We start from the raw sequence: 26,363 nt of genomic DNA on the forward strand, positions 1-26,363 counted from the left end.
AAAAAAATTAAAAAATAAATAAAAATGAAAACAAACAGAAAAAAAGAACTATTTCTTTCCAGACTGCAGAAGTACTACCGTTGGTAGGCTACAGTTGGCTGTGCGTAATTGAAACTGGGAAGTGAAATGGCCAAAGAGCTGTGGCTACTGCACACAGCAATGCATGAGCTAGGGCTGGGCAGTGTGTCCTGAGAGGGAGGACAGACAAACAGCCTGGAAGAGGAAATCAGGTAGAAACAGGGTAGGGCAGGCCTGAGGCGGGTTCAGGGAGGAAATGCTGTCAGGTCCCTGGAGACACTATGGAAAGGGGACGAGGAAAGGGTGAGCTCAGCCAAGGTCTCTCCCCTGCTTCAGGCCCCCCAGATGTCCAGCTTCCACAGGATGAAGGACACTACAGACCTGTGGGACTGAACCTGGGCCCTAAAGCCCCTTAGAGGCCTGGTTGTTCTGCATGAGCTTGCATGGCCGTTTCAGGGGATGTGAGTAGGAACGTGGAGGGTGAAGGGTTTTGGAGGGTGAAAACAGAGCACAAAGGACGTTGGGGGTGGGAACTCGGAGGAGGAAGCTGACGCAGGTGGACACCCTGCTTCTACAGCCAGGCCCCTAGGCCTCGATTCCCACTAGTCTCTGCCACAAAAGTTCACCCTCCTTAAAGGTCCTGTGAGAGCTGTCTCCTGGTGACAGATGGGCTGGCAGGGACAAGCTGGGGATATGTCCTGCCGGCAGATCACTAGTGGAACAAATATGAGAGCGAGGCAGTAAAAACGTTAAATATTATTAAACAATCATGGGCTCACAAGGCCAGAGCCTGGCTCAGAGCCACCAGCCCAGTCTCTTCCTAAGTTCCAGGCCCATAGATATGATTCCCTGAGGAAAATTCAAGAAGATCCACCTGACCTAGACCTTCCCTGAGGTGGCAGTCAAGATCCCTCAGTCTTCAGAGGCCATCCAGGAGTTGGGCCTTAAATTGTGGAAGGCTTGGGACACAGTGAACCAAGCACAGGTCTGGAAGCAGACAGTTTCTAAAATGATAATATAATTTTTTTTCATGTAGCCCAGGCTGGCCTTGAACTCACTGTATGGCTAAGAATGACCTCACATTCTTGATCCTCTTGCCTCTGTCTCCAAAGGATTGGTGTGCTACCATACCCAGCACAGTATAACTTTTTACTATGTTTATTTTTTTACACACACACACACACACACACACACACACGACTGCATTCATATAAAGGGCAAAGAACAACTCTGCTTCCATTATATGAGTCCAAGAGATCAAACTCAAGTCATTAGACTGGGCAACAAGCAATCCCAACAACCCTATAATAATTTTTAATTTGATGTCTACAAGATTTTGTTGTGTTACAACTTTAGACCAGCTTATACAGCTTTGGTATTTTCTTTGTACAACCTGAACAGGCAAATGATAAAAGAAAGAAATCAAGCAAGCCAGTGTCCCTTGCCTTGCCTGATTATCAGCATCTATTAAAAACAAGAACAGCAAGCCTTCCATGTATCATAGCTAAGTGTCTATTCACATGTTATCTTTTTCAGAGACCAGGTCTGAAACTTGTAGCCGTCCCACGTCAGCCTCCTGAGTACTAGGAACATAGGTGTACATCACCATACCTGGCTTCTATTAGCATTTTTTTTCATGAGTCAACTTCACAGTGCCACACAACATATTAAACAACATTCAAGATTCTAGGTAGTAACATAGCAACAAGCCACATGACATAGGGTAGATAACAGGGCCTCTTCATCCCCCCCCCCCAATCTGTAAGAGCATCAGAATTAGAACTTTGCTCACAGGTTTTTGAGACCATATTTGCATCTGGTACTGACAGGCCCTGAGTAACATTCTATAGCATTATTAGCCCAGCCCACATTGTCTGCCTCCTGTCAGTATCATGATCACCCTGTCCCAGTCAGAACTATGTAGTGTGTGCTCCAATCAGGCCCGTTATTTGAGCCAGTATGCCAGGATGCAGCTCATGGATTTCATACCTGTGCATTGCTTCGTTCTGCAGAGAACCACAGATGTATGCATTTGCTTTGGGCAGCTCTGAGCCTAAAGGGAGCTTTAATGGAAATCCCAATTACTTAACCACAGTGGTCCTTCTAAGTCAGCCTTCATCAGTTGGCACATGTATCTGATTAAGTTTAGTTATTCTCCATGTGGCCAGTGGTCAGGCAACACAGAAAGACCCAGTGACCATCACAATACCAGGAAATAGCAGGCAACATCTAAGATGCCCTTGAGTTGATTACACTGCTGGTTCCTGCCCCTACCAGGGCAGAACCTTCCCCCTAACAAGGAGAGACAGGACTGGGGACAGGAGGAAGTGACTCGGGCACAGAGCAGACACCCAGCCTGAAAACCCTGGTTCAGCCCAGACACCCTACCCAGCCCCCTTTTTACAATCAGGTCTTACAAAGACATTGCCTATCACACAGGTGCCCTGTTCCCATGGCTGCTTCTTTTGTGCATTCTTGCTTGCAATTAACTCCACCACTGATATACTGGCTCTCTTCAAATGTGGCCTGTGACTGTTATTTTTCTCCCTCCCTCTGCCCCTCCCTCCCTCCCTTCCTTCCTCCCTTTCTTCCTCCCTCTCTCCCTCCTTCCCTCCCTCCGTCCCTCCCTCCCTCCCTTCCTTCCTTCCTTCCAAATGTTTGCCACATTCAGTAAATAAATAAATAAATGCATTTCTGTCGGCTGCCTTCTCATGAAGACACTTCTGCCAGAACACCCAATAAAGTACGGGGATTGTGGGACTGACTCTTAGCTTTGCCATTTCATCTAATTATGAAGACAGTGGGGAAACGATCGCTATTGACATTCCGAAGCCACCGGTCCTGGGAGGGCAGGTCCTGGGGGTGGGCTGACCCTCTGCTTGGAGGACTTGCCTGCGCAGAACAGCTACTGCCTATGAGGAAGGCAGGAAGCCGAATGCTCTCCAGGAGGCAGAGGGGACGAGGGCAGAGCCCAGAGAGGGGGAGTAAGGGTTGGATGGGTGCAAACCTTTGAGATGGGATGCTTCTTTGCAGCCACCCAACCTCTCCCTGCAGTTACTACAGGGCTCATGTAGGGTAATGTTTGTGAATCTGTGTTAAGAGGCCAAAAGTTTGTTTGGATGGATGTGGAGTGGAGGCAGAAAGGCCTTAAGGAGATGTGAGCAGAGCCCCTGGAAGAGGCACAAAAGGCAAGCAGAGGGGAGGCCGTGTACCCCACAAAGTGAGGAATTCATTGGAGAGGACCATGTACCCCACAAAGTGAGGAATTCATTGGAGAGGACCATGTACCCCACAAAGTGAGGAATTCATTGGAGAGGGCCGTGTACCCCACAAAGTGAGGAATTCATTGGAGAGGACCATGTACCCCCACAAAGTGAGGAATTCATTGGAGAGGGCTGTGTACCCCACAAAGTGGCTCACAGCCACTGCAACTCCATGTCTCTCCTGTTCTCATTCAGAGTTGGTGGCTCCTGGTGCCCGTTGCGACTCTGGGTGCAGGTTGGTTTCTCCATTTAGCACTGCTGCGTGGCGAGGTGAATGGGGACAGTTCCTATGGTACAGCAGTTTCTATGGCTTCCTGGAGAAAAAGCTCAGGAGAGCCGATATCAACATCGTTTACAATACACTCTGCACCTGGGGTTCAGTCAGCTCATTCAAATCAGGAGACAAGGCAGCCTGGACACAGGACCCTTAGGAAGTTTCCAAAACAGGCCTTTCGCTGCCCAGGGAGTTGTTGGTCTGGGGTAGTGTGCCCCCACCTCCCATCACCCAGTCAGAGAATGTAGATGGCAGCAGCATCACTTTGCCGCAGTCTGGGGCTACCTGGCCCAGGGCACCCTGGGAATCCTGCCACTGTCAACTATCAGATGTAGGTCCTTGTATCACAATGAACAACTTTTGTTGGGAGAGCTAAGCAAGAGACTAGGTCTGTTTTGACCTCATTGTGGAACCAACCAATAATAATGGAAGTGGGCTAGCCAAGGTGGCTCATACCTATAATTCCAACCCCTGAGGGGGCAGGAGGACTGTCACAAATTGGAGATTAACCTAGCCTGCAGAGTCAACCTTGTCTCAAACAAAACTCAAATCAAAAACAGAAAATAGCCTCTCCGGATGCCTTTGCTTGTTTGACTTTTTTGGTGTTTGGAGACAGAACCCCGTGAAACCCTGATGGTCTTGAGCCTAGGTATGTAGCTTCGGATGATTTTGATATCTTCACGATCTTACCTGCACCTCCCAAGTGCTAGGTTCATAGGTGTTTGCCACCACCCCTGACCTCTCTCCACCCTGCCTCATGCTCCATGGCTCTCTAAACATCATGAATATGAGCCTAAGGAAAGTCCCAGCTTTCTGTCCTCTTTCTCCTTATCTTGGGGACATCACCACACTCCCATCAAGTTGTTTTTGATCACTAGTGTCTAGTTTTCTATTGCTGAGCTACAACACTATGAGCAAAGGCAACTTGGGGGTGGAGAGGGTCTATCATCATTACACAGTGTGTTGTCCATTATCTAGGGAAACCAGAAACCTGGAGGCAGGAGCTAATGCAGAGGACATGGGGGGTGCTACTTGCTGGCTTGCTCCATTTGATTTTTTTATATGCCCCAGGTCCTACCAAATCAATCACTAATCAATAAAATGTTCCACAGGCTTGCCTACAGGCCAACCTTTCAAAAGCATTTTCTTAAATGAGAGTCCCCCTTCTCATAACTTTAGCTTGTGCCAAGTTAACAAACTAGCTTGTACATTAAGCCAGCCAGGAGGTATGGCTATCTGAGTATTTACTGGCACTAGCTGTTGACTCAAATCTCTGGGCACCTTGCCTCTTCCATACTCCTGCTGGCCCAAGAATGACAACAAGGAATGGAAGAAACTCTAACTCCTATAATTTACCTCCCAGGTATCGCCCCCGTGAGCATTTCTATCTTCGAATTATAGCAACCCAGGCAGGAGCTCTGGGTAATTTGCATTGACTATGAAAATCAAGGCACAGAAGAGACAAGCAACTGGACCAGGGGGTAAGGGGAAACTGAGAATCTGGTCCTGAGTCTACCTGACCTGTACTTTCCCAGCATGTTCTGGAAGGTTTGTGGGGTGTCAAGCTGAGAGCACACCACAGCAAGTGCCGACATCGGCTCACAGGGACAGGCAAGAAGTGGCGAGAGTCCAGTGTGTACCAGCACGGGGAGCAGTGGACAGTTGAGCTAATCTGTCACATGCAGGCATATGGTTCCTGCGTCTTTTCCTCTAGGACAGTGCTAGCTAGGCAGTGGCACAGGGGACGTAGACTGAATCCACTACACAGCAAGAGATGTTGAAGTTGTGGACCCCCGGCCAGTTCTGGGGTCCCTGTTAACATAGCCCCATTAGAAAATGTTCCTGTTCATTATGTCATTGTGAGGGAGTGAAGAAAATGGATCAGAGAGATCAAATACACAGCTATGGACTGATAAGTCCATGTGCAGAGTGCCCTTTTGCAGTGATGGCTACCTAAAGAGAAGTTCCTAGCCACGCCCCACAGAGCTCTCTCTTTTCACATTGATTTGCGTTGAGAATATTTAAACACTCCAGTCTTTCATTTTGTGTTTTTCCCTTCTCCACAAGGCTACATAGTTGATGCAATTTTCATTTTAATGGTTACTTCGTTCTAGTTCCTGGAGTGGACAGCCCTGTCTATTCATTGCCTCCAAGGAGAAACTAAATGTCTAGACTCAGAAAATAATTTCAAAAAATGAAGAAAATAATACATGAGGATGTTTACTGTGATGTTATTTATAGTAGCAGAAAAATAACTAACCCCTTGAAAGAGCGTTACTGCTCAGCCATGAGGGGAGGGTTTGTTTGGTCAATTAGAACCCAATGCAATTATGCAGCCATCAGACCACAATCACGCGGGCTATTCAGCAACATGAAAAAAGCATTTATGCCTAATGGGGAGAAAAAACACAAAATAAAATTGCATCTAGGTACATCTACCATGTTGTAAAACAAAGCATGATCAGGGAAAGAGATGACAAGAGAAAATAGAAAATGAAAACTTATGTTGTGGTTAATGGGCGCCAAGGAATTGATTTTTTTTTTTTAAATCATGTTTTACTGACACACTACTCTTAACCATAAATAAAAAACAAACCAGAAAACAAGTGAACTGGGAACTTGTTAACCTTCCCACTGGCTGCTTATAAGCTCCGTTTGCTCATAAGTAAAGGCTAAGCTCAGGCAGGGTTGGACTCCCGACCTCCAGATCCAATAAGAGGCTGGTGGTCCCTTCTGTTGTAACCATCAGCAGGAGCAAGGATATTCCAAAGAGGAACACTTGGTCCTCTCTCTTTGGTATCAGACTAGTGAAAGAAAGGAACCTAAGAAATTAGAATTTCCCCCAGGGGCCTCAGGCTGAGTGGGGATAGGGTGAGGAGTGGAGCTCAAACAAGGCCACACCTTGACCAGGTTTCCTGGCTATCCACACTTATTGCTCTGTTTAAACCTAAACTTGGAAGTCACTGAACCTGTTTGTCCCACTTTTTAATGTGGCTGCACTGGATAAATCTCATTTCCCCCCACCCTTGTTTTTTACTATTATTTGTGTCTTTAATTGGTATATTGAGATGGGGTGGGGAAGTCTGGGTTTGTGAGAGCTTCCAGGGCTGAAGCCTTTGACCCTAAACATTCTAGTAGTCTTGTAAGGGTGGCAGCAGGAACGGGAGTCCTGCTGAGCAGAGAGCTTGGTAAGAAGGGAAGAGGTCATTGGAACATGACCCATTTCTGTCATTTGTATCTCACAGTGTCTGTGTTTACCTTTCCAGAGACATTCCAAATGGCAAAAGGCAGAGGACCAGTTAGAAGTTCTGATGTTTCCTACAGGGTTCCTGGAACCTCACTGGGCCTTGTGCTGGTTCCCTCCTCATGGTCTCCACGGTAGGAGGAAGACATTCACAGGAAGAGTATGGACTATATCACCTGCTGTCCTGAGCCTGGGCAGTTAGTTCCTCCTGTCCCAGAGGCCATTTGCCTGGGGAATAGGTAGGGTTCCGCTGTATGGAGAGGAAGCCACTCCACCTCCCAAAGCTTCTTGCCAGCTGCTCCTCTAGCTGCCCCTGTAGATGTTAGCCACCTCCAGAGAGAGGTCATTTCTAATGGGGGAAGGGTTTGTTAGTTTTGGTTTTTGCCACCTGAGCTATGTCATAGTCACAAGCACTTCATTCATTCGGCTCTCTTGACACTAGATAGGACCGGCTACTTCTGGCACCTGGCCTCAGGCAGAGTGAGGAAAATGGTGATATTCTCCCAGAACCTAGCTGGGCTAAGGCTGCAGGACTTTCAGAAATCAAAGAACTTTCATCACCTTGCTCTAAGTCTCACCACCAGCCTCCAGGGTAAGTTTAAGGTGCCCACCAAGAACCTGATACTTTGCAGGACATCAGCCAGCTCATGCAGTTATGATGGTCCCAAGTCCCTCTTCTGGTGGAATACCATAATTTTTCTGTCACCTTCCTACTAGTAGGGGTTTGAACCCCTCCTTAATTTTCTGGGCGCACATACTTCTTTCCAGTTCTTTTGTGTGAGATGGGAGATTCCCTCAGTGGGTATATACATTCATAGAACACAGTCATAGAAACATCCAGGAAGCTGCTCCTCTAGGACCACTGACACCCCACCCCTCCCCCGTTCCCTTCACCCCTGTTCCACTCACTTCCCTGGAGCACCTCTCATCCGTTCAGCATAAAACCCTCTGAGGTGGGCTGAGGTGCTACAACTTGAACTATTTTTTCAGACAGAGCAAACTGAGGTGTGACACAGGCTGTCAGTTAAAGGTCAGGATATACTAAATGGGGAGCCAGAATTGCCTAGGAGGTGCCAGTACTCAAAGAGGGCTCTGATCCTTCTGAAAGGGTCTGGGGCCAGAGCCCACAGTAGGAGAAACTCCCAGGTCTTTTCATAGCTGAGCCTGTAGCCCTCTAACTTCCATCTGTGTAGAGTGATGTGACCGATAGATAGCACATAGCAGGTGGCATGTCCCTCCCCTCCTTGCATCATGACCAGGGCCACCAGGAAGCCCTTCAAAGCTGCAGGGCGTCTAGTCCCCATGGAGATGGCAGCAGGCAGAGGGTCAAAAACCCTGGGAACAGAGCCCTGGCAGTCCCAGCCAGCACCTCGTTAGGAAGCCTGAAGGGGAACAGGGGTGCATGAGGAACAATGTTGTTTATTTTTTTCTATTTTTAAACCAGTCTGAGGTCTCTGGGGGCACAAATGAAGTTATCAGCAAAGACATGAGGGGAATAGAGCCTCCAGCCAGTGGTTTGAGAAGGCCCTGGGGACGAGCACTCTTGAAAAACTGAGGAGAGCTTATTTATCTTGTATTCTGGGGGCAGGGCAGGGCCTGCCCCCTCCTCAGCTCCCTGTCCCAGCAGTACTGCTGGGAATGTGGACTCCAGTGTTAGAGGCAGGAGTTTCAACCGTGTCTTATACACTGGGGATAAAGGGTCGGTTTGCTGTCAGTTCATAGACAGATCATACACAGGCAACATACACACAGAAGCATGCAGATACACATACAAGGCATGTGTACATGCCCCCATGTGCACCACACACATATATGCACACAGAGGCAATACACATATACAGACAACATATATACTTGCACACACAAAAACACAGGCAACATATACACATACACAGGCAACATACATACTGAAGCTTGCAGACATACATACAGAGGCATGTGTGCATGTACCCCTGCACACCCGAACACACACACACACACACACACAGGCAATACACACACACAGGCAACATATATACACATGCACACACCACACACAGGCAACATATACCCATGTGCACACACATACAGAGGCAACACGCGTATGCATGCATATGCGCACACATATATATCAGAGGCAACATGGACACACACACACACACACCTGTCTTAGCCTGGTCACAGACTGCCCCTGCCACCTCAGATACCTGGGATGACCCTTTCTCCACGTGGCCTCCTGTTCCTTCAGCCTTCTCACGTGGTATTTATCCCAACCTAACTCCAGAGCCTCTCACAGGGAGCAGCAAGCACAGCATGACAGGCCCTTACATGAACTGACAGAGGATGCATCACTCCCATCTTAAAGGCAAGGACACTGCGAAGTTCAATGCTTTGCCCAGAAGCTTTTTTTCTGTAACACCAAATGCCTCTTAGGGCTTCACAGCACGGAGGATCTGTTCCACCCTTGGGAACTGAGGAATCATGAATCATTAGAGAATCCCTTAAGGGCCTGGCTGGGGGAAACATCCAGGAAGCGCTAAGTGGCAAGGATGGTTAGACCCTAGGCATACATCCTAATTTGAATTCTGGTCTTTGTTGGATTCTAGCTGAGTGACTGTGGGCAGGCCACTTAGCAACTCCATGCCCCAATTCTCCGATCTCTGGAGATAGTAACAGCAGGTAACTTCCCAGGGTGGATGATATACTCCATTAAAATGCAACATGTGAAGAGACAGGGAAACAGTTGAACTCTGCAAATGAAAACATATGCCTCTCCATCCCTGCCCCAAGATGGGTGAAAGATAGATTGAGCAATTGCATCAGGTGGGTTGTGGGAAATTCAATCCATTGCCCACCTCGTGGGTCCACTCACTGGCTATAAAGTACAAACCCCCCCCCCAGAAGGAGTGAGGGGAAAGTGGCCCCTGGTATGTGTGGGTTCCCCATTTGCAGCTGAGGAAAATCAGCGGAGAAAAGCCAAACCCAGGACCCAGACCTTTCTTTCGCCTTCCCCAGTTTTCTAGCTACCTGGTAGGAGGTGGGAGTGGATCCACTTCAAAGGTAAGCTAACTGAAGCCTAGAGAAGACCAGTGATGAACCCAAGATGTATTGGGTGCCAACAGCAAGGCCAAGAATGGGTATCAGATCCTGTCCCTGTGCTGCTGCTCAACCCAGAACAGAGATGGCTTCCCACAGTACTGAGCTTTTTCTGAAACAAACCCCTTAATTCTTTGGCTGAATGTCTAAATAAGGATTTTTGCCAATTCCAAGCCCTGCTAACTGATGAAGTTGTCAGAAAAAAGATCTAATGATGCTTGAAAATGCAGAGTGAGCCAGCTGCCAAATTGCCCTCCCAGCTCTGACTCGACATCAGGGAGCCAGGACCCTCCCACTGGGGCTGGGCGGGGCCTAGGAGAGCAAGAGTTGGAGGTTGAGATGGACTTCAGTCCTGCTTCAGACTGATGAGCTGTTAACCCCTTTGATCATCCCTGATGCCAAGGAGGGTACCACTTTGTCTTCAAAGTTACCTTGTAGAATTAAATGAGGTGATGTATGAGTTACACCCTAATGGGCACAGTTCAAATTTCAGGACAGCTAGGGGCTGGGCTGGAGCAGCCAGCTGGCCTGAGCTCTGCCTAACAGACCGATGCAGTGCAGCCCTTGAGAGAGCAGAGAAACTGAGACTATGGATTCCATTTGGAGAGGCAATGGGTCTCTGATCGACTCCTAGTATTTATTTATCTCTGAGATCCAGCTGCTTGTCTTGGATGGGTGGAAAGCTCCAAGTGACCTCAAGCCCCTAGAGGTGGTGCTTCAGGGTGGGAGCCTGGGAGTCCAACAGGCTCTTTGTTCTCTCTCTCTCTCTCTCTCTCTCTTTTTTTCTCAGTGGAACATTTGTCCTCTTTCAGGAGTCTGGGTACTAGGGGTGGAGCCCAGTCTGGGACTTGGGAATCAAACAATTCCCAGGCCTGTCCCAGGAGCCAGAGAGACTGGGTACTAAGAGGAGGGCCCTGCCTCACACGGAGACCTATGTAGAAGCCCCAGCAACACAGAGACACAGAGTCAATCATCAGCCACCCAGGCCAATGATAACTTGTTCCATCCTGCCTCCTGCTCCCAACATATGTGTATGCAGTCCACTTTGGTGCCGTCTTCCCTAGACGATGGAGAAGAGCAAATGAACTGTTGTGTTAGTGTATTTGGGGAACCAGATGGCCTTGGGTCAGGCCTCAGAGTGTGAGACTCAAACAAGGCAGCCTGTGAAAGCAGCTCACACCCATGTGACCAGGGGATTGTTGTACCCATCCAATATATATATATATATATATATATATATATATATATATATATACAGAAAAAAATAGCTGAGGGTGAGGGGGGGCTCAGGACAGTGACCTAAATACTGTGGAGGGATTATCACTGGGCCCAGCTGTCCCCTCCTGCTGCCAAGTTCACTGGATGACAATAACATTCCCTGGGCTGTTCTGGGCGTTAGGGGAGTTTTGTCAGCTCTTCATCTAGGGACCCCCTGATAATGTGCTTCCTCAGGATGTGTAGGCTTCTGAAGATAAGAGCATGGACACACCTAGGTTGGGGGGGGGCTGCCATCCTGTGTGTTCCTTCTCCTCTGACAACTTTGGCTTCTTCATGTGTGAAGGCCTCTGACTTAGGGTGTGTATGTGCAGTGGCAGCCATGAGATGCTTATGAGCAAGTCCTCTGCTAATGTTCAAGGAGACCTGTGGCACCCTGGTACTGGCTCCCTCCTACCCACCGTTCCTCAGAGGACTGGAGGAACCCACAGATGAAGTAAGGCTGCCACTTATAGTAGCAGTTTGTTTGAGGCCAAGGGTCCTAGCCTATCTCGGGGTAGACATCCAACCAAGCAGGGTGCACGAGGGAAGTCTCTGTGCAGGCTTCCTGAGTACCCAGCCATTGCCTTGGCCTAGTCCCAGGACATATTAAGACATATTAAGAAGCTCCTCTGGATAGGAGAGTGTGTTGCCTTGAGACCTGCCTGGCCCCCAGAAAGCCTTCCCTTTGGCCCTAAGAAGTATGAAAAAAAATAAAACAAAAAACAAATGGAGAATATCTTAGGCGTGTCTGGCTAGATCTGTCTATGTAGGGCCACACCCACAGGGAGCTGGATATAACTAACAGGGCACCAAGTTTGGATGCTACGATCTAAAAACAGTTCTGCAAGGAGGTGGCTGGTGACCCCCTTGTTCTTTGTCCAGAGCGCCCCAACAAGAGGCTCTGTAAGGCCTCTTGTAAGTGCACAGCCAGCTGCTGGTGGTAATATCCTACTTGTAGAGAGTGAGGTAAAAAGGGTGCCCAAGAGCCCCTCTACACCAGGCATCCCCCACCCAAAAAAAAAAAAAAAAAGTATCTCTCATCAATGGTTCCTCCTGATAACAGAAGCAGAGAGGGCAGCAACATTCCCCAGGGGTCCTTGGCAGAGCCCCCTGGAGGTGAGCAAGGGGTCTTTGCCTGCTGGGTGGAAATGAGGGAGGCCATATAAGCACAGGGCTCTGTGATTACCAACCAAGTGGAACATTTGGCAGGTGCTTAGTGAGGAGTAGAAGACAAAAGTTGTTGTGACAGCTGCCCTGTGTGGGAGATGCTGGGGTGATGGTAAGGCTGGTGATTGTGGACACTTGCACCTAACTTCATGCCCTCTAGCACTCACTGCAGTGGAAATAAAGGGATGTCTTAGAGCTACAAACACACACAGAACACAACAGGCACACCTGTGGGGAAACGGTGAGCCAGTTGTGAGTGACCAGTAGAAAGAGACAAGAAATCAGGACCTGAGCCCACAATGGGCAAAGTGACACCTGCCCACTCTCTCTGGGTCTGCACACCCTGGCAGTGCTGGAAAAGGTGGCAGCCTTTGTAAACAGTTTGTGACAAGGGTCTCAGAATGTCTAGAAATCTGGAGCCTTCGGCACTGCATGCTGAAGGCCTGCCCTGTCTCCAGCCTTACCAAAGGTAGGAAGGCTCTTCTCTTGTGAGAGACAATTCGTGCCTTTCTGGGGGACACCAGACACCACTGTGGACTGAGATCTGAACAAATAAGTGAATGCTAAACCCAGACTCATCCAGCCTGTTTCTCAACTTGGCTCTGGGATGCTGGCTTACAGAACACGCCAGTGTTTCTAGGGAATCCTCAAAAAAAAAAAAAAAGGCCCCTTCAGCTCACTCTCCATTGGCGCTCCAGTTGACAGACACCACCCACGGGCTCAAGCTTTGAAACAGTTTTTTGGCAACCATTCTCACTTCATTATGAGCAAACGATTACCAGATATTCAAGGAAGGCCTCTGGCATGAAAGGCAAAGGCTCACAGCAGAAAATGGCAAAAAGCACCTAAAGGGAAGATCAGAGAAGATAACCACATTCAGAAAAGGGTGTTACTGAAGAAAGGGAGCCGCAAAGAACACAAATGAGCTCCTGGAAAGCAAATACTTAAGGGGAAGAGTGAAAAACTCATTGTGGTTGAAAGGTAAAAGTTGAAGAAGCAAGCCTAGAAAGGAGACAGGAGGGCTGGAGAGATGGCAGTCAGGGTCTACAGTACAAACAAGGGGGCTGTGTGAGTAAAGCCAGACTGGTGGTCCCTGCTGGTAATCCCAGCTCTAGGGAGGTGGAGACAGATTCCTGGAGCTTGCAGGGCAGGCTGCCTAGGCCTAGAGATGAGCCCCGTACCAATGAAAGGCTCCATCACAAACAAGGGGTGGGTGCAGAGGTGGCCCAGGGGGTAAGAGTCCTTTGCTCTGCAAGCATGTCAGCCTGAGTTTGATGCCCAGCCAGTGAATGAGATCCACATGTTTTCAGAAGGAAAGTGAGCATGAATGAAGAAACAAAAAAGCAGGAAACAGAAAGGCTTTGGATTTCTCATTAACAACAGTGAATGCTAAGCTGTAATCAAGTGATATGTCCTAAATCCTGAAGAAAGCTGGTTTCCAATCTATAATCCAATTCAGGTGTGAAGGGAAAATAAGACATTTTTCAGATGTGTAAGGGAGTCACAAAATACTTATTTCCCAGTATTCTTTATCAGAAAGCTACTAAAGGATGTGCCCCCCCCCAAATCAAGGGGAGCAAAAGTAGGAGATCCAAGTGAGATTTGAATCTGAAGGATGGGGAAGGAATAATATCTACAATGCTGACATGTTCTGTGTTCAAAGTGCATCTCTCTCCTAACAAAAGCAATTATAAGGCGCCAAGAAAAACTTTCTTAAGAAAATGAAACATACAGAAAATCTTCCCCTCTGAATGCTCTTGGAGGGTTAGACAATCGGTAGGGCCTTGATGAGTTAATGATATGTACAAAGAAAACTAAGCAAAACAATTATTACATCCAGAAAAAAATAACAAAAATGTGCAGAAAGGAAAACTCTCCACATTTATTTCACAGCTCAGCTCCGAATAAGGTTCATGGCCATTGTGACAAAAACACCTGCTAACCGTTCCGATACAGTGTCCCCGGCTCTGCTCACTGAAGGAGTTTAGTCCATCAAGCTTTGTGTTAAGGCATTGACAGGTAGAAAGTCAGTCCGAATGCAGTGCCCCGCAGTGAGGCTTTTGGGAACTGGTTAGGTCTGTTAAAATTATTTGGGTGGCCCTTGTGAGTGAATGCTAGTAGCTTTAAAAGGAGAGGGAGAGGGACCACACAGGCACAGAGACAGCCATGTGGCTTCTGCTGTGATGAGACAAAGCCAAGAGTAGGTCCCTCCTAGCAGCCTGAAGCTTCCAGAATTGAACTAAATAAACTTGTTGAATTCTCAGGGAAGTAGCCAGCTGCAAGTATTTTATTAAAAAAATAAAACAAAACAAAAACAACAAAAATACCTGACTACACAACACCAAATGTTCCTTAACTTAAAATTATCTGATCACTACACTGGGAAGTCATGGGAGTGGGGATGATGCAAGGGAAGTCATGGGAAGGGGCCGAGAGCTAAACACCTCCAGGAGGGTCAAAGGCTGAGATTTCAGGAGAGCAATCAGGAGTGTGGGGGCAGGGAGAGGCTGCAGATGACTAGCAGGGTATAATTCTTTCCCCCACCCTTTTCCTGAAGGCCACTTTACTTTCTCTCTGGTTTTAGCCATCATCCCAGGTGGACACAAAGACACTGGGCCAGGAAGCCAGAAACCCGAGAGTCAGGCCATGCCACACTCAGGGTGTTTACAGAAAGCAAGATCATTATTTACAGGAAAAGAAACATTGAGCTAATTGACTTTTAAAGACATCAAATACAGCAGACAAACAGAGCATAAAACCCCACGTGGAAAAGAGGCAGTGTCCCAACCAGTAAGCGTCTTTGTCCACAGGCTTTTCCGGTTATCTCTGCTACCCGGAACCGTCTCATGCCTTGCTCTCTAAGTCACCAGCCTGCTTTTTCCATGATGCAACCCATGCTAAGAAAACAAAACTTCACTCTCTTCAGAACATCCAAGTCCCCTAACCAAGTTATGCCAATCCCTAAAGTTCCCTGCCTGCCCCCAAGCCTGTGTGAGTCATTAGGCTCCCCTCCTTGGGCTGTAAAGTTCCTTTGCTTGCCCAAGATTGTAGGGGAAAGTAGTGGAGGTTTAAGTCCAGCCTAAGGCCAGTGGTTGACAACCGATCACATACGAAAAAGTGAGGGAATGACAATAACAAAACCCAAGGTTCATGCTTCTGGGATGTGTGTGTGTGTGTGTGTGTGTGTGTGTGTGTGTGTGTGTGTGTGTAATAATTCATCTATTTTTGGTGTGTTGTTGTTTTGTTTGACACAGTGTCTCATGTAGCCCAGGCTGGCCTTGAACTCCTGACTCCCCCTGCTTCCAGCTCCCAAGTGCTGAGATTACAGCATACATTATCATGTCTGGCTAAAATTAACATATTTTAAAAGTGAATTGATGGTGATTACGGGTGACATTTTTTTTTTTTTAATGTCCTTACTTGGAAAAATTGGAGGTTGGTATCTGTAGTCCTTGCTGAAAATAAACTTCAGTTTTGGAATAAAACATCTGGAATACACTGTGGAGAATGATCTCGAAGAGGACAAGACCCACCCCAGAGCCAGAACTACAGACTCCAAGGAGGAATCTAGTCCAGGCTCCCTTTGGTATCAAGTATATGCCAGAATCCCCCTGCCAAGGGCCTCCTGGCAATCCCTGCTTGGCTCCTTTTAGTGGTGGGGAGCTCATTCCCTGTGTAGTCTTGACCATTAGAAAGCATCTCTCCTTGTACTGATGAAAATATACACAGTCCTTGAGTAATTCTACTCCTGTCCACACTTTCTCATTCTTTGACCTTCTCTGTAGTTGTATTTCAAACCCATCTGAGTGTCGGTTCCCCACCCGCCTCTGCACCTGAAGTCCATGACTGCCAATTAGGAGGAATGGTGTACCAACTGCTGAATGACTACAAAAATCCTCGCTCAGGAAATGAGAAGTGGGGGGGGGGGGGGGGGTTAGTGTAAGAGCTGCGGGCTGCTGGGAGCCAGGAGCCTCCATGCCAACTCACCACTCCTTCCAATTTACACAGGAATCCTAGGACTCACCCAAGAGCAGAGTGTGGGTATGCACATTCATACACCTACTTGTCTGTCTGTCCTGGGAATATGCAGTGTGTGGTTCAGCCTTGGAAAGTAGAGAAAGCCAGATCTAAATGGTCATGTTACTCCTGCAGGTGTGTCTAGCCTTCACATTGTGAAATGACATAGTCATCTACAAACTTCATACTTAAGAACTGTATGTATTCTAAAACACCAAAACCAAAATTGAAACACACCAACCAACAAACAAAACACAAACCTACTGTTTCAGGAAAGGTTAGGATTTTGTGAGGGACTTCATTCAAAGATATTGGTTACACGTGGCTCAGAAGGCTGTAGGGGCTATGCCTAAGGGGCTTCCCTGCTTGGAGACAGATGGACAGATAAGGAATTAATGGAAGAGCTGGAATCAGTGTTCTCTTCAAACACCTGGAAATGGACAAAGGCAGGCTAGGGGATAATCTTCAGGCTCCATGCTTCTCTCCTCCTAGCTTCACACAGGAGATCCTGAGGAAGCTCTCAGTCCCTCTACAAGAGCCTACTTTCCTGACATGGCATTAGCAAAGATAGGAAGGGTAGAAGAAGGCTGGGCAGATGGCCTGAAGGAACCCTATGGCTTCAGGTCCTTGGGGTCCTGTGTGGGATCCCTCACCTTCTTACTCAGAAATTTGGGGTAAGTAGAAGGGCAGTAGAAGGGATGAGATGGTACAGGGTCTCTGGGGTCAGTGAGGGGTGGAATAAATGGTGAGTCCCAAATGGTGGATCACATGATGATTCTCATAAGGGACTGACAAGCTTGGGGATGGGGGGCCTATGACTGGGCCAGTGAGAGGTTCCAGCCGGCCACTACCTTCCAACAGGGACGGCTCAGGCTGGGTGTCCTCAATTAAGAGAGAGCAATAGTCAGTACACCTGTCTGGCTAGGTCTGATGGGGGAGGAGGAATGTGTGAGAAGTATTTGAAGGCCATGTCCTGATGGGCTGTCTGCCTGGAAATCCCAGAGCCCCTTTAACACGCAATATGGAAGACCCCCTCTGCCCATGCCACACCTTCAGTCCCTCCCCATCCTGGACTCACCCTCAGAGCAGGAAGAGAGCTGACTTGGTCCATAGTCAGTGTGGCCTCCTTATAGTGCTTGCCTGAAGGGCAGAGCTTCAGGAAGGTGTCGTGGATGCTGAGGAGAAAGAAGAGACTCATAATGGCCACATGGGAATGAAGAGGAACATGGAGTCCTCTGCCAGTTTGTGTAGGGATGTCTCAGTAAGGAAAGGGGACTAAGTGTGGACTGACACAGGACAGGAAACACCCCCAATCTCCCCATTTCCCTGGGAGGAGGTGTATAAAAATGATCTGGGGACGAGGAAGGCAGAGTGGCTGTGTTGTGCTGTGTCACGCAGACCACATTCCACAGTGTTCATTCTTGACTGTCAGAGTGGGCAGGCGTAGTAACATGGTTTTCTCTTCGGGAGGGCCCACCACCCAGCTCCCAAATGAACCACACAGGGAGGCTAATTCTTAGTTAGGAATGTCCCACCTTAGCTTGGCTTGTTTCTAGCCAGCTTTTCTTAACATAAATTATCTGTGTACCTTTTCCCTCTGGGCTTTTCCTGTTCTCTTCTGTAAATCTTATTCTTACTCCATGGCTGGCTGGATTCTGGGTGGCTGACCCCTGACACCCTCCTCTCCTTCTTTCCTTCCTTCTCTCGCCCCCATCTATTTATCCTCTCTGCCTACCAGCCCCACCTATCCTTGCTCCTACCTCACTATTGGCTGTTCAGTTAGTCCATCAGGTGTTTAGACAGGCAAAGAATCACAGCTTCACTGAGTTCAACAAATGCAGCATAAACAAAAGTCACACAGCTTAAAACACTATTCTATCACACAGGAACTCCTGTCATAGCTCCTTCCAGTCCCTCAGGTACAGATGGAGGCATCCAGGTCCCCTCATCCTTAGCATGTAGAAAAGGAGTCACTTGGTGAACACAGGAGCCAGGTTCAAAAACCCATGTACTGGCAGCTGGTAAACCTGACAGCCAAGCCGGACAGCTGGCAACAAGCATTCCTTACAGACTGAAAACCTGAACAGTTTACCTCTCACCTTCATCATGGCCTCTCCATCTGTAGGCAGCCAGAGAAGTTTGTAAAAGACAGGGAGTGTGTGGTGGTATGGCCACTAAGCAAACAGTAGAAGGAGCCCTGCGTGTGCATGTGCACATGCGTGCGTGTGTGTGTGTGTGTGTGTGCGCGCGCACGTGCACACACACACACACACACACATACACACACGAGCACGTGCCACTTTGTGCATGTGGAGACCAGAAAACAACTTTTGGAAGCCTGTTTTCCTTCTCCCATGTGTATGCAAGTTAGCAAACTCGGGTTCCCAGGCATGGTAGTAAGTACTTGGCTAGCTAAGTCATCTCACCCGCCCTCCAGCCTCTTTTATGATCCCCCTTATGCTTCAAAATTATCCTTTTCTATTCTGCCTTTCTCTTACATCAAACCTCTAATCTCCACTGAGTGCCAGGAGCTAGCAATCTAATTCAGTCTGGAGTGAGTAACTCACAGTCCCTCCATTGACATCCCCAGATAAATGCAGATGAGTTTTAGTCCATGGGGATTTAGGGACACATGACTAAGTGAAGAATTCAGGGGTGATTCTCTGACCAGAGAATCAGGGGTAGAGAAGGAGGCCATAGCAGTGCCTGACAACAGAGTGCAGGCCATCCTCTGCTCCCTTTTTAGCCACTTGTCTTGTCACAGTCACTGACTAGGAAAGCATCCTGTAAATCTCAGCCATGGACAAGTGGAGGAAAAATAAGCCAAGATTCTGTTTGTCCACAATGCTGCCTAGTTTTGCATGCTGAGAGGCTGGTCTCCACCTATTGAATGGCTTCCTGGCCTTCAACTTTCCAGATGGGCTTGGGCCAAGGGAAAGCCTGAGCAGGAAGTTAGAGGCAATGAGAGAACAGTTAGGGTTCATCTCTCGTCCTCACAAGCTCAGCACAGCTCTTAGGTGAGTTTGCTTTTCTAGGAGGCCAACTGCAGCAGCTCTGACCTGTGCAGGTGTGGTTGGTGTTTAGACACCTCCCCCAGCCTCAGCAATGTTTCTCCATCCTCCAGGACTGCTGCTGAGGATGCTGCCTTCATCCTCCTGCGATGCTGACTGAGGCAGACAAAACCATGTGAATCCTCTTCCTTCCCGACTAAACGTGGGACCAGAGACCAGAGACATGGGTTCTATTCCTGCCTGTCCAATGGGAGACAGGTCCTTTCCAGGCAGGCTCTGTACTGACTTGGTAGAGCCTGGCAAATGGGAGGTGGACCAGGGCTTTTTGACTGGTTCATGTGCCCTACAGGAGACACATGGAGAGAGCCACGACCCTGCCAATCTAGTAAGGGACTCTGAACTGTCCCCAGAGGCTCTGTGTTAAATATAAAAGGGAGCTAAAAGAGCAGGAGGTGTGGAGGTTAGGACAGAATTCTAAAAGGTGTTGGGATGGGAGAAGGGTCATCTCAGATCATCAGGAAGGAAAGCAGTTCCTATTGGAGGTTTCCTGATGAGCATGAAGAGGTGAGTGCAACAGCCACAGGCAAAAGGGACATTTTGTTACTGCCACTGTTAGAATTGCTGCAAATCAACCCTTCCTTCCTTCCTCCCTCACATCCTTCCTTCCTTCTTTCCTTCCTTCCTTTCTTCCTTTCTTTTTTCAAACAGGTCTCACTATGTAACCCTGGTTAGCCTGAAACTCACTTTGTAGATCAAGGGGCTTTGAACTCATAGAGATCTGCCCACCTCTGCCTGCAAAGTGTTGGAATTAAGGGTGTGTACCAATCATCATGTCCAGACAAAAGATAGGCTAACTTTTACTAGGTGTGTGTGTGTGCGCGTGCGTGTGTGTGTGTGTGTGTGTGTGTGTGTGTGTGTGTGCGTGCGTGTGCACGCACTTGCTAAGGATACATGCACTTGTGCCTTCTGTATCCAGATGTGGATGTCCACTGTCTTATTCTACCACTGTTCATCTTATTTGGGCGGGGGCGGGGGGAGGGGAGACAGGATCTCTTTCTGAACCCAGATCTTACCAATTCAGTTGAACTATTGGCTAGGGAGCTGTAGGAATTCGGTCTCTGTCTTGCCTCCTCCGAGTCAAAAGCAAGGCTCAGTTTCCACATGTGTTCTAGGGATAGAACTCCAGGTCCCATGCTGTTACGGTAAGCACGCTACCAACTGAGCCATCTCCCCAGCTCCTTGCTAGAGTTAAGTCACTTGGCAACACGTGCTGGTGGTGTGCACCTAGAGTAACTGCTTTTCTCTCCATACCATAGGCAGCAAAGCAGGGGCTACTCCTCTACAGAAGAGAAATCAGAGGTAGATGACTTGCCCAAAGTCTCATGGATATGGATGTTAAAGTGTGAGTTGCAGACATAAGAGGTCTGCCCAGAAGTTCAGAGAAGGGAGGCTAGGAAGGTCCTACAGTTGTCACTACCCGTCTTCTGAACACACACTCAGTTTTGGGCGTATCCAGACAGGCCACCTCCTACATCTTCCCAATAGTGCCTGTGGGGGAATTGTAAGTGACCATTTTTGTGGATGGGTTAACTGAGGCTTAGGGAGTTTACCTTGTATGCCTAAGGCCCGACAACTGGGAATAAACAAGCAAGAGTGGATGACTGAACCCTAAAATGGATTCTTTGTGTTGTGCTAGCTCCCCTTGGAAGGGTTCACAGGTGAGAGATGCTGTGCACCCATTTCCAACTTTGGGTAAGGTTGCTGAACGGAGCCCTGCCCAGACTCCATGCCTTCCCAGACGGCCACAGGGACCAGCTGTCCACAGATGAATCACGGCTGCATCGCGGCTGCCACAGAATGTTCTCCTCCTCCAAATATGGATCAGCCAGCTCGAAATGGAGCTCTGAATTAATCACTAATGGACTCAAAAGTCAAAGCCATTTGAGAAACTCACACGTTCAGCCTGCCAACAGCCAGGCAGCCTGGGTGGGGCTCATTTCCACACTTGGCTCCCAGACCAGAGAAAGGCTCAGAGTCTACTTTGCTGATAACTACCTCTCCATGTGACCGTGGACCCCCCCTCCCTTTTTCTCCTTCCCCTCCCCTCCCTTTCCCACAGCCTCAGTTTCTCATGAGAAGTGAGTGTCATGGTGACTCCCCTGCCTGGATCCCTCCAGTCAGGCATCTTTGGCTCTGAAAGTCCATACCCCTCTCTGCCAATCCACCATTGCTGCCTCTGAGAACTTTAGTTTAGTGGGTCTCAAATGGGGCTCTCTTAAACCCTGTAGGGAATCTGTACCCCAGTAGGCCTCGGGGTTCTTATTCAAGCCCAGGACAATGAACAGGTTCTACAAGCTTCCAGGGCCTCTCTCACAACCAAGATCAGAGATTTAATGTAAGCCTTTGGTTCCTGCCTGGTCCCTGGGGCCCAAACTCTCAGATTTTTACTACCAAGCTCTGTGACCCTGGGAGAGTTGGTGTCTTTCTCTGGGCCAGTTTACTCCTTAGCAGAAGGGAAATAATAGCATGGTAGCAACAGCTGCTTACATGATGACACACTATCTCCTTGGCCTATGACAGCTTTGTAAAACTAGCTGCTGAGTCCCCCTGGCATTGTTTTGTGGTATAGACATTGAAGTCCAGTCACATAGCTAGAAAGCAGCTCAAACCTAGGCTCTTGGCTTCCAGGAGAAAACTTGTAATATTCCATGTGCTAGAGCTTCAGTTGCTCCAGGGAGCTCCAGGGGGTAGGGTGGGGGTAGAATAGGAAAAACAGGGGGTAGAGACTAGAAAGTCTGTGGTGTCTTCAGGAGGCTAAGAAAAAAGTGGATTCCTAAGAGGCTTGGTAGAGCATTTGCCTGTCATGTGTGATACCCTATGGTCAGTCCCCACATGGAAGGAAGGAAGGAACGAACGAACGAACAAATGAACGAACGAATGAACGAACGAACGAAGGACCAAATGAATGAATGAACAATGGGTGGACCAGCCTGAGCAGGGTCCAGGAACAATGCTTCAACAGATTCAAACTTAACCCTGAGATTCCAGAGTGTTATGGTGATGGGAGATGTCATTCTGTATATGTTTCTTATACTGGTTAATGAATAAAGCACTGTTGGCCAATAGGAAAGGAAGATAGGAGGGACTAGGAGACAAGGAGGAAATAGGAAGTAGTGAGGAGGAGTCAAGATGGAGAGTCGGGAGAAAGCAGTATGCCAGCCGGCTCCCCAGTAAGAGAAATACATAGATCAGCAGAAATGGGTTAATAATTAAGGCAGAGCTAGCCGATAAGAAACAAGTAACCGGGCCAATAGAATTATATTTAATACGGAGTCTCGGTGTATTATTTGGGGCTGGCGCGGTGGCGGGACAAGACCAGCAGCGGCAGGCAGAAAAACCGTACTCCATTACATCATGGATTTATCCAAAGGGCTCTAGTCACAATATTTGTGGGTCGTTGACTTGGCCTTTATGTGCTTACTCATATGAATAAGGAGAGACATCTTCCACAAACTCACTGCCTCCCCACCTGCTGTTGATTTCTTCATGGTCTTCATCAATGGACCAAAACTCAACGGACCATCACTGAGGCCACTTAAGAAAAAACTGTTCAAATGTGACTTGGTCTGGTCCAACTTGACCTTAGCAGCTCATGATAACCCTTTCTCTACCACACATTGTGAGCCAAGAACTTTCTGAGCACACACCATGCATCAATATTTAAGCTGTTTCTTTTGCTTACCCATGATGCACCACTAACTCAGGCATGTTCAAGTCCCAGCATGCCTCTGAGGAACTGGCCTGTAGGTACTCTGTGTATACCCTTCTGGGTATTGTCCTACATGTCTGTGTGTAAACATCCTTCATTTCAGAAACTGGTAGCATCTTGCATCTCTCAGTCTAGCTTGCCAAAGCAATATGCTGCAATAAGCTAAAAACATAAGCACTTATAAAGCCTACAGTCAGGATGACATATATTCCTCACCCCCACACTTATCTACCCTGTTCTCCAGAGGCATTTTACAAACAGCTTATTGTTTCTCTTGTTTTTTTCCTAATATTTATACAACACTTCTAAGTACTGTACTAATGCTACCACTTGTCTTTCATTATAGACATTATCTTGTGACATGCCCCTATTAAGAAGAGGATTTATTTCTCTATATAAGTCTCCTTTCCTGATGTCCCAATTTAAAACAATTTGCCTGAATCGATATTCTGTATTTACCATATTACTATTATATTTTATTTATTATTCAAGCATTGCTCCCAGCTGATTTCCCTTGTGTAACATGATTACATTTTCTTTCTTGCAATGCCTTTTGTTTTTCCCAGAGTTAACCATTGCTTTGTTTTCTTTTTCTTAGATTGTAGCATACCGATCATTAGCTCATCCACCAAACTTTATACAGCGCCACGAAGAACTGATTCTTTTCCATGCCTGTTTCCATTGTCCTGCTTGAGCTTTTCCCTTCTCGCCATCCTTGTAATTAATTTTCCATCCTCTATGGTAAAATCCTTTTTTCCATGGGTCCAGTCCTGTTGTCTTTCTTCTAGTTTGATTACTAATTTTAGCAAAGCAAATCCTCAAAAAGTTGCCTCAAATATTTTTAATTGCATGTAAAAATATTGTTATTCTGCTTACATTTATGATTGATGGTTTATCCAGGAACTTTATTCTAGATTGGAAACTTTTTTTCCTAAGAATTTTGAAGGACTTGTGTCTTCCAGTGTAAGCCCAGAGCTGTTCTGATACCTTATACCCACTGAGCACGCCTCTTTATTTTCCTTCCCCTTCCTCCCCACTATCTTGGTGTCCTAAAATGTCATGATGGCAGGATGATACATGTAGGCTCTTTTGTTCACTTTTGACATGTATTGGTCCTTCAAGGCAGACTTACAGCAAGGCTTTGCAGGTTGAGTGGAAGATCACCCTGCTCTTGGTGGCTGCAGCAGCCAGCCTGGCTATCACTCTTATCCAGATGGTAAGCTCCTCCTCCACTGGATGGATGGAGGCAAGACTACCAAGTGGATCACAGGGCAAGAGGTAGACTCACCTGATACCCTCAATCCCCCTTTCTGCTCTCACCTGACTCTGCCCCAGGAAATTCCAAGCTCCCTCAGTCTTTCTGGGTTTCAATTCTACCACTTCAGACCCTGCAGATCAGGTTATTTCAGGTTCCTGCTCGGCTGAGTCTGACTTAGGGGCTATCTATGTGGTACTTCTCATATTTCTGTTGGCCTTCCTTCCTCATCTATGGCTTTCTTTTTGTGCTTATAGAATTATTTCTTCTTTTAAAAACATGCCTTCACTCTCCTTTTGGTAGAAGGAACAGACTTGGGTGATACTCCATTTTCCATAAGTTTCATGTCCTTTGCTTTCCTAATTTAATCTTATAATCTTGAACATTATCCTTCTAAGGTTCTCTCTGGAAGTTCCAGCCACTCAAGACAGCATCCCGCTGATGGGTGAATCAGCATCGCTGTTTCCTGGACCATTGTGATGCAAGTAGAATGACCAAGTTAAAGCATCTTTTTCATTTTGAACCACAGCAGTTGAGCATCTTGATCATTTGAGGCCCTTGTCCATGTCTTCAACTGCTCCCAGGCTATGGTATCCTTGAGCTGGGTTATCAGTTATACTGAAGGTACAGGACTCCCTCCAACTTGAGTTCCTGCCCCCCCAACACACACACACACTCTTGTCCACCTTACTTGAAGGTGTGTAGTGTGGAGGCAGATGTAGAGTAGGAGTTGAGCACCACATCCCCCACTATGTCTTTACTAGGCAGGGTTCCCTCTGCCCAACAGTTACCCATTCCTCTTCTCCATGGCCCCAAAGGTAGAAGTCTCCTTGCAAAAGCTATCCTGTGAGACATGGGCACCTTGTGCTCTGGAATGGAGCCATCAGTCATGGTGAGCCAGGAAGAGCTTCAAGAGAAGTTTTTTGGGACAGGTCTGAGCAGATGCAGAACTTTCCCTAGCAACATTTGAACAGTTAAAGTTGCACCTTTTCCAGGGGAAGTGCTATCAAACTGGGGGCGGGGGTGTCACACAGACTGTGTCCCAAGCTTGGTCCAGCCACCTGTCCTTCATAAGTCAATTAAAAGAGCCACATTAATAGTGGAAAGCAGAAAAAGATTTATTCAACATGGCCACATTGGGAAGAGGAACAAAGGGACCCAGCAATTTTCCAAGTCATCCTTAGCAAGGTTAAAGTTCAGATAGAGAGGCAAGGATACACACACACACACACATCTAAGCAGTATGGGTCAAGATGTGGTCCCAGCCACCACTGACCCATCATTATCTGAGCTTTCAGTCTCATTCTGTAAAGTTTGACAAGTGCATAGAACTGCATGAAACCTCTTTCCAGGGTGGGAGGAGTGGGGGGGGTAATTTCCCCTATGGCTGTCACCTTTTCCTTCTCCCAGAATGAGATTCCTAGGGGAAATCCTCATCTCCTGGGATCCATTGTTTGAATAGTCTGATAGATTGAGAGATACACTGCCTCATTAAAATATTTTCATTTCTGCCAGGGTTGTTACATAAGGAGACCATATTAATGACTTTTCTTGTTGCTCTGACAGAATACCTAACAGAAATAACTTATGATAGTTTATTCGGTTCATTGTTGGAAGGAATACAGCCCTTCATGGTGGAGAAAAGTATGGTGGCTGGGGTAGGCAGCTGGGATTCTGGGTCTGTAGTCCCAGGGACTTATGGGCTGGTCTATTCAATCCTGGTGGGTTAAGATGCAACAAGCCTTGGAAGCAAAAGTTTCCATAACCCTCAGGATCTGTTTCTACAGCCCTACATTTGTCAGTGAGGCCCCACATCCTGAAGGCTATAACCTCCCGAAATAGCATCACCAGCAGGAGATCGAGTGTTCAAACACAAGGGCCTGCTGGCACATTTACATTCAAACCGTAATAGCTACCTTTGATGGGGATAGAAGTAGGATGGGAAGAGAATGTGAACAGGTGCCACCTGAAGACCTGGGTGGTCAGTTCAGATGGGAAAGGACCCTAAGGATG

General features: G+C 47.5%; 1 protein-coding gene across 2 annotated transcripts in view; it reads right to left on the minus strand.

The window, feature by feature from the left end:
• The window catches only part of Cib4 (calcium and integrin binding family member 4), a 93,683-nt gene that overhangs the window by 24,909 nt on the left and 42,411 nt on the right, over positions 1 to 26,363 (minus strand). For both annotated transcript variants that reach the window (XM_051181751.1, XM_051181750.1), the window contains one exon: positions 17,394 to 17,490. In XM_051181751.1, coding sequence (XP_051037708.1) covers positions 17,394 to 17,490 — 97 coding nt within the window. The remainder of the gene's footprint in view (positions 1 to 17,393; positions 17,491 to 26,363) is intronic.

This window comes from Phodopus roborovskii, unplaced genomic scaffold (genome assembly GCF_943737965.1).
Source record: "Phodopus roborovskii unplaced genomic scaffold, PHOROB, whole genome shotgun sequence".
Classification (NCBI taxonomy): Eukaryota; Metazoa; Chordata; class Mammalia; order Rodentia; family Cricetidae; genus Phodopus; species Phodopus roborovskii.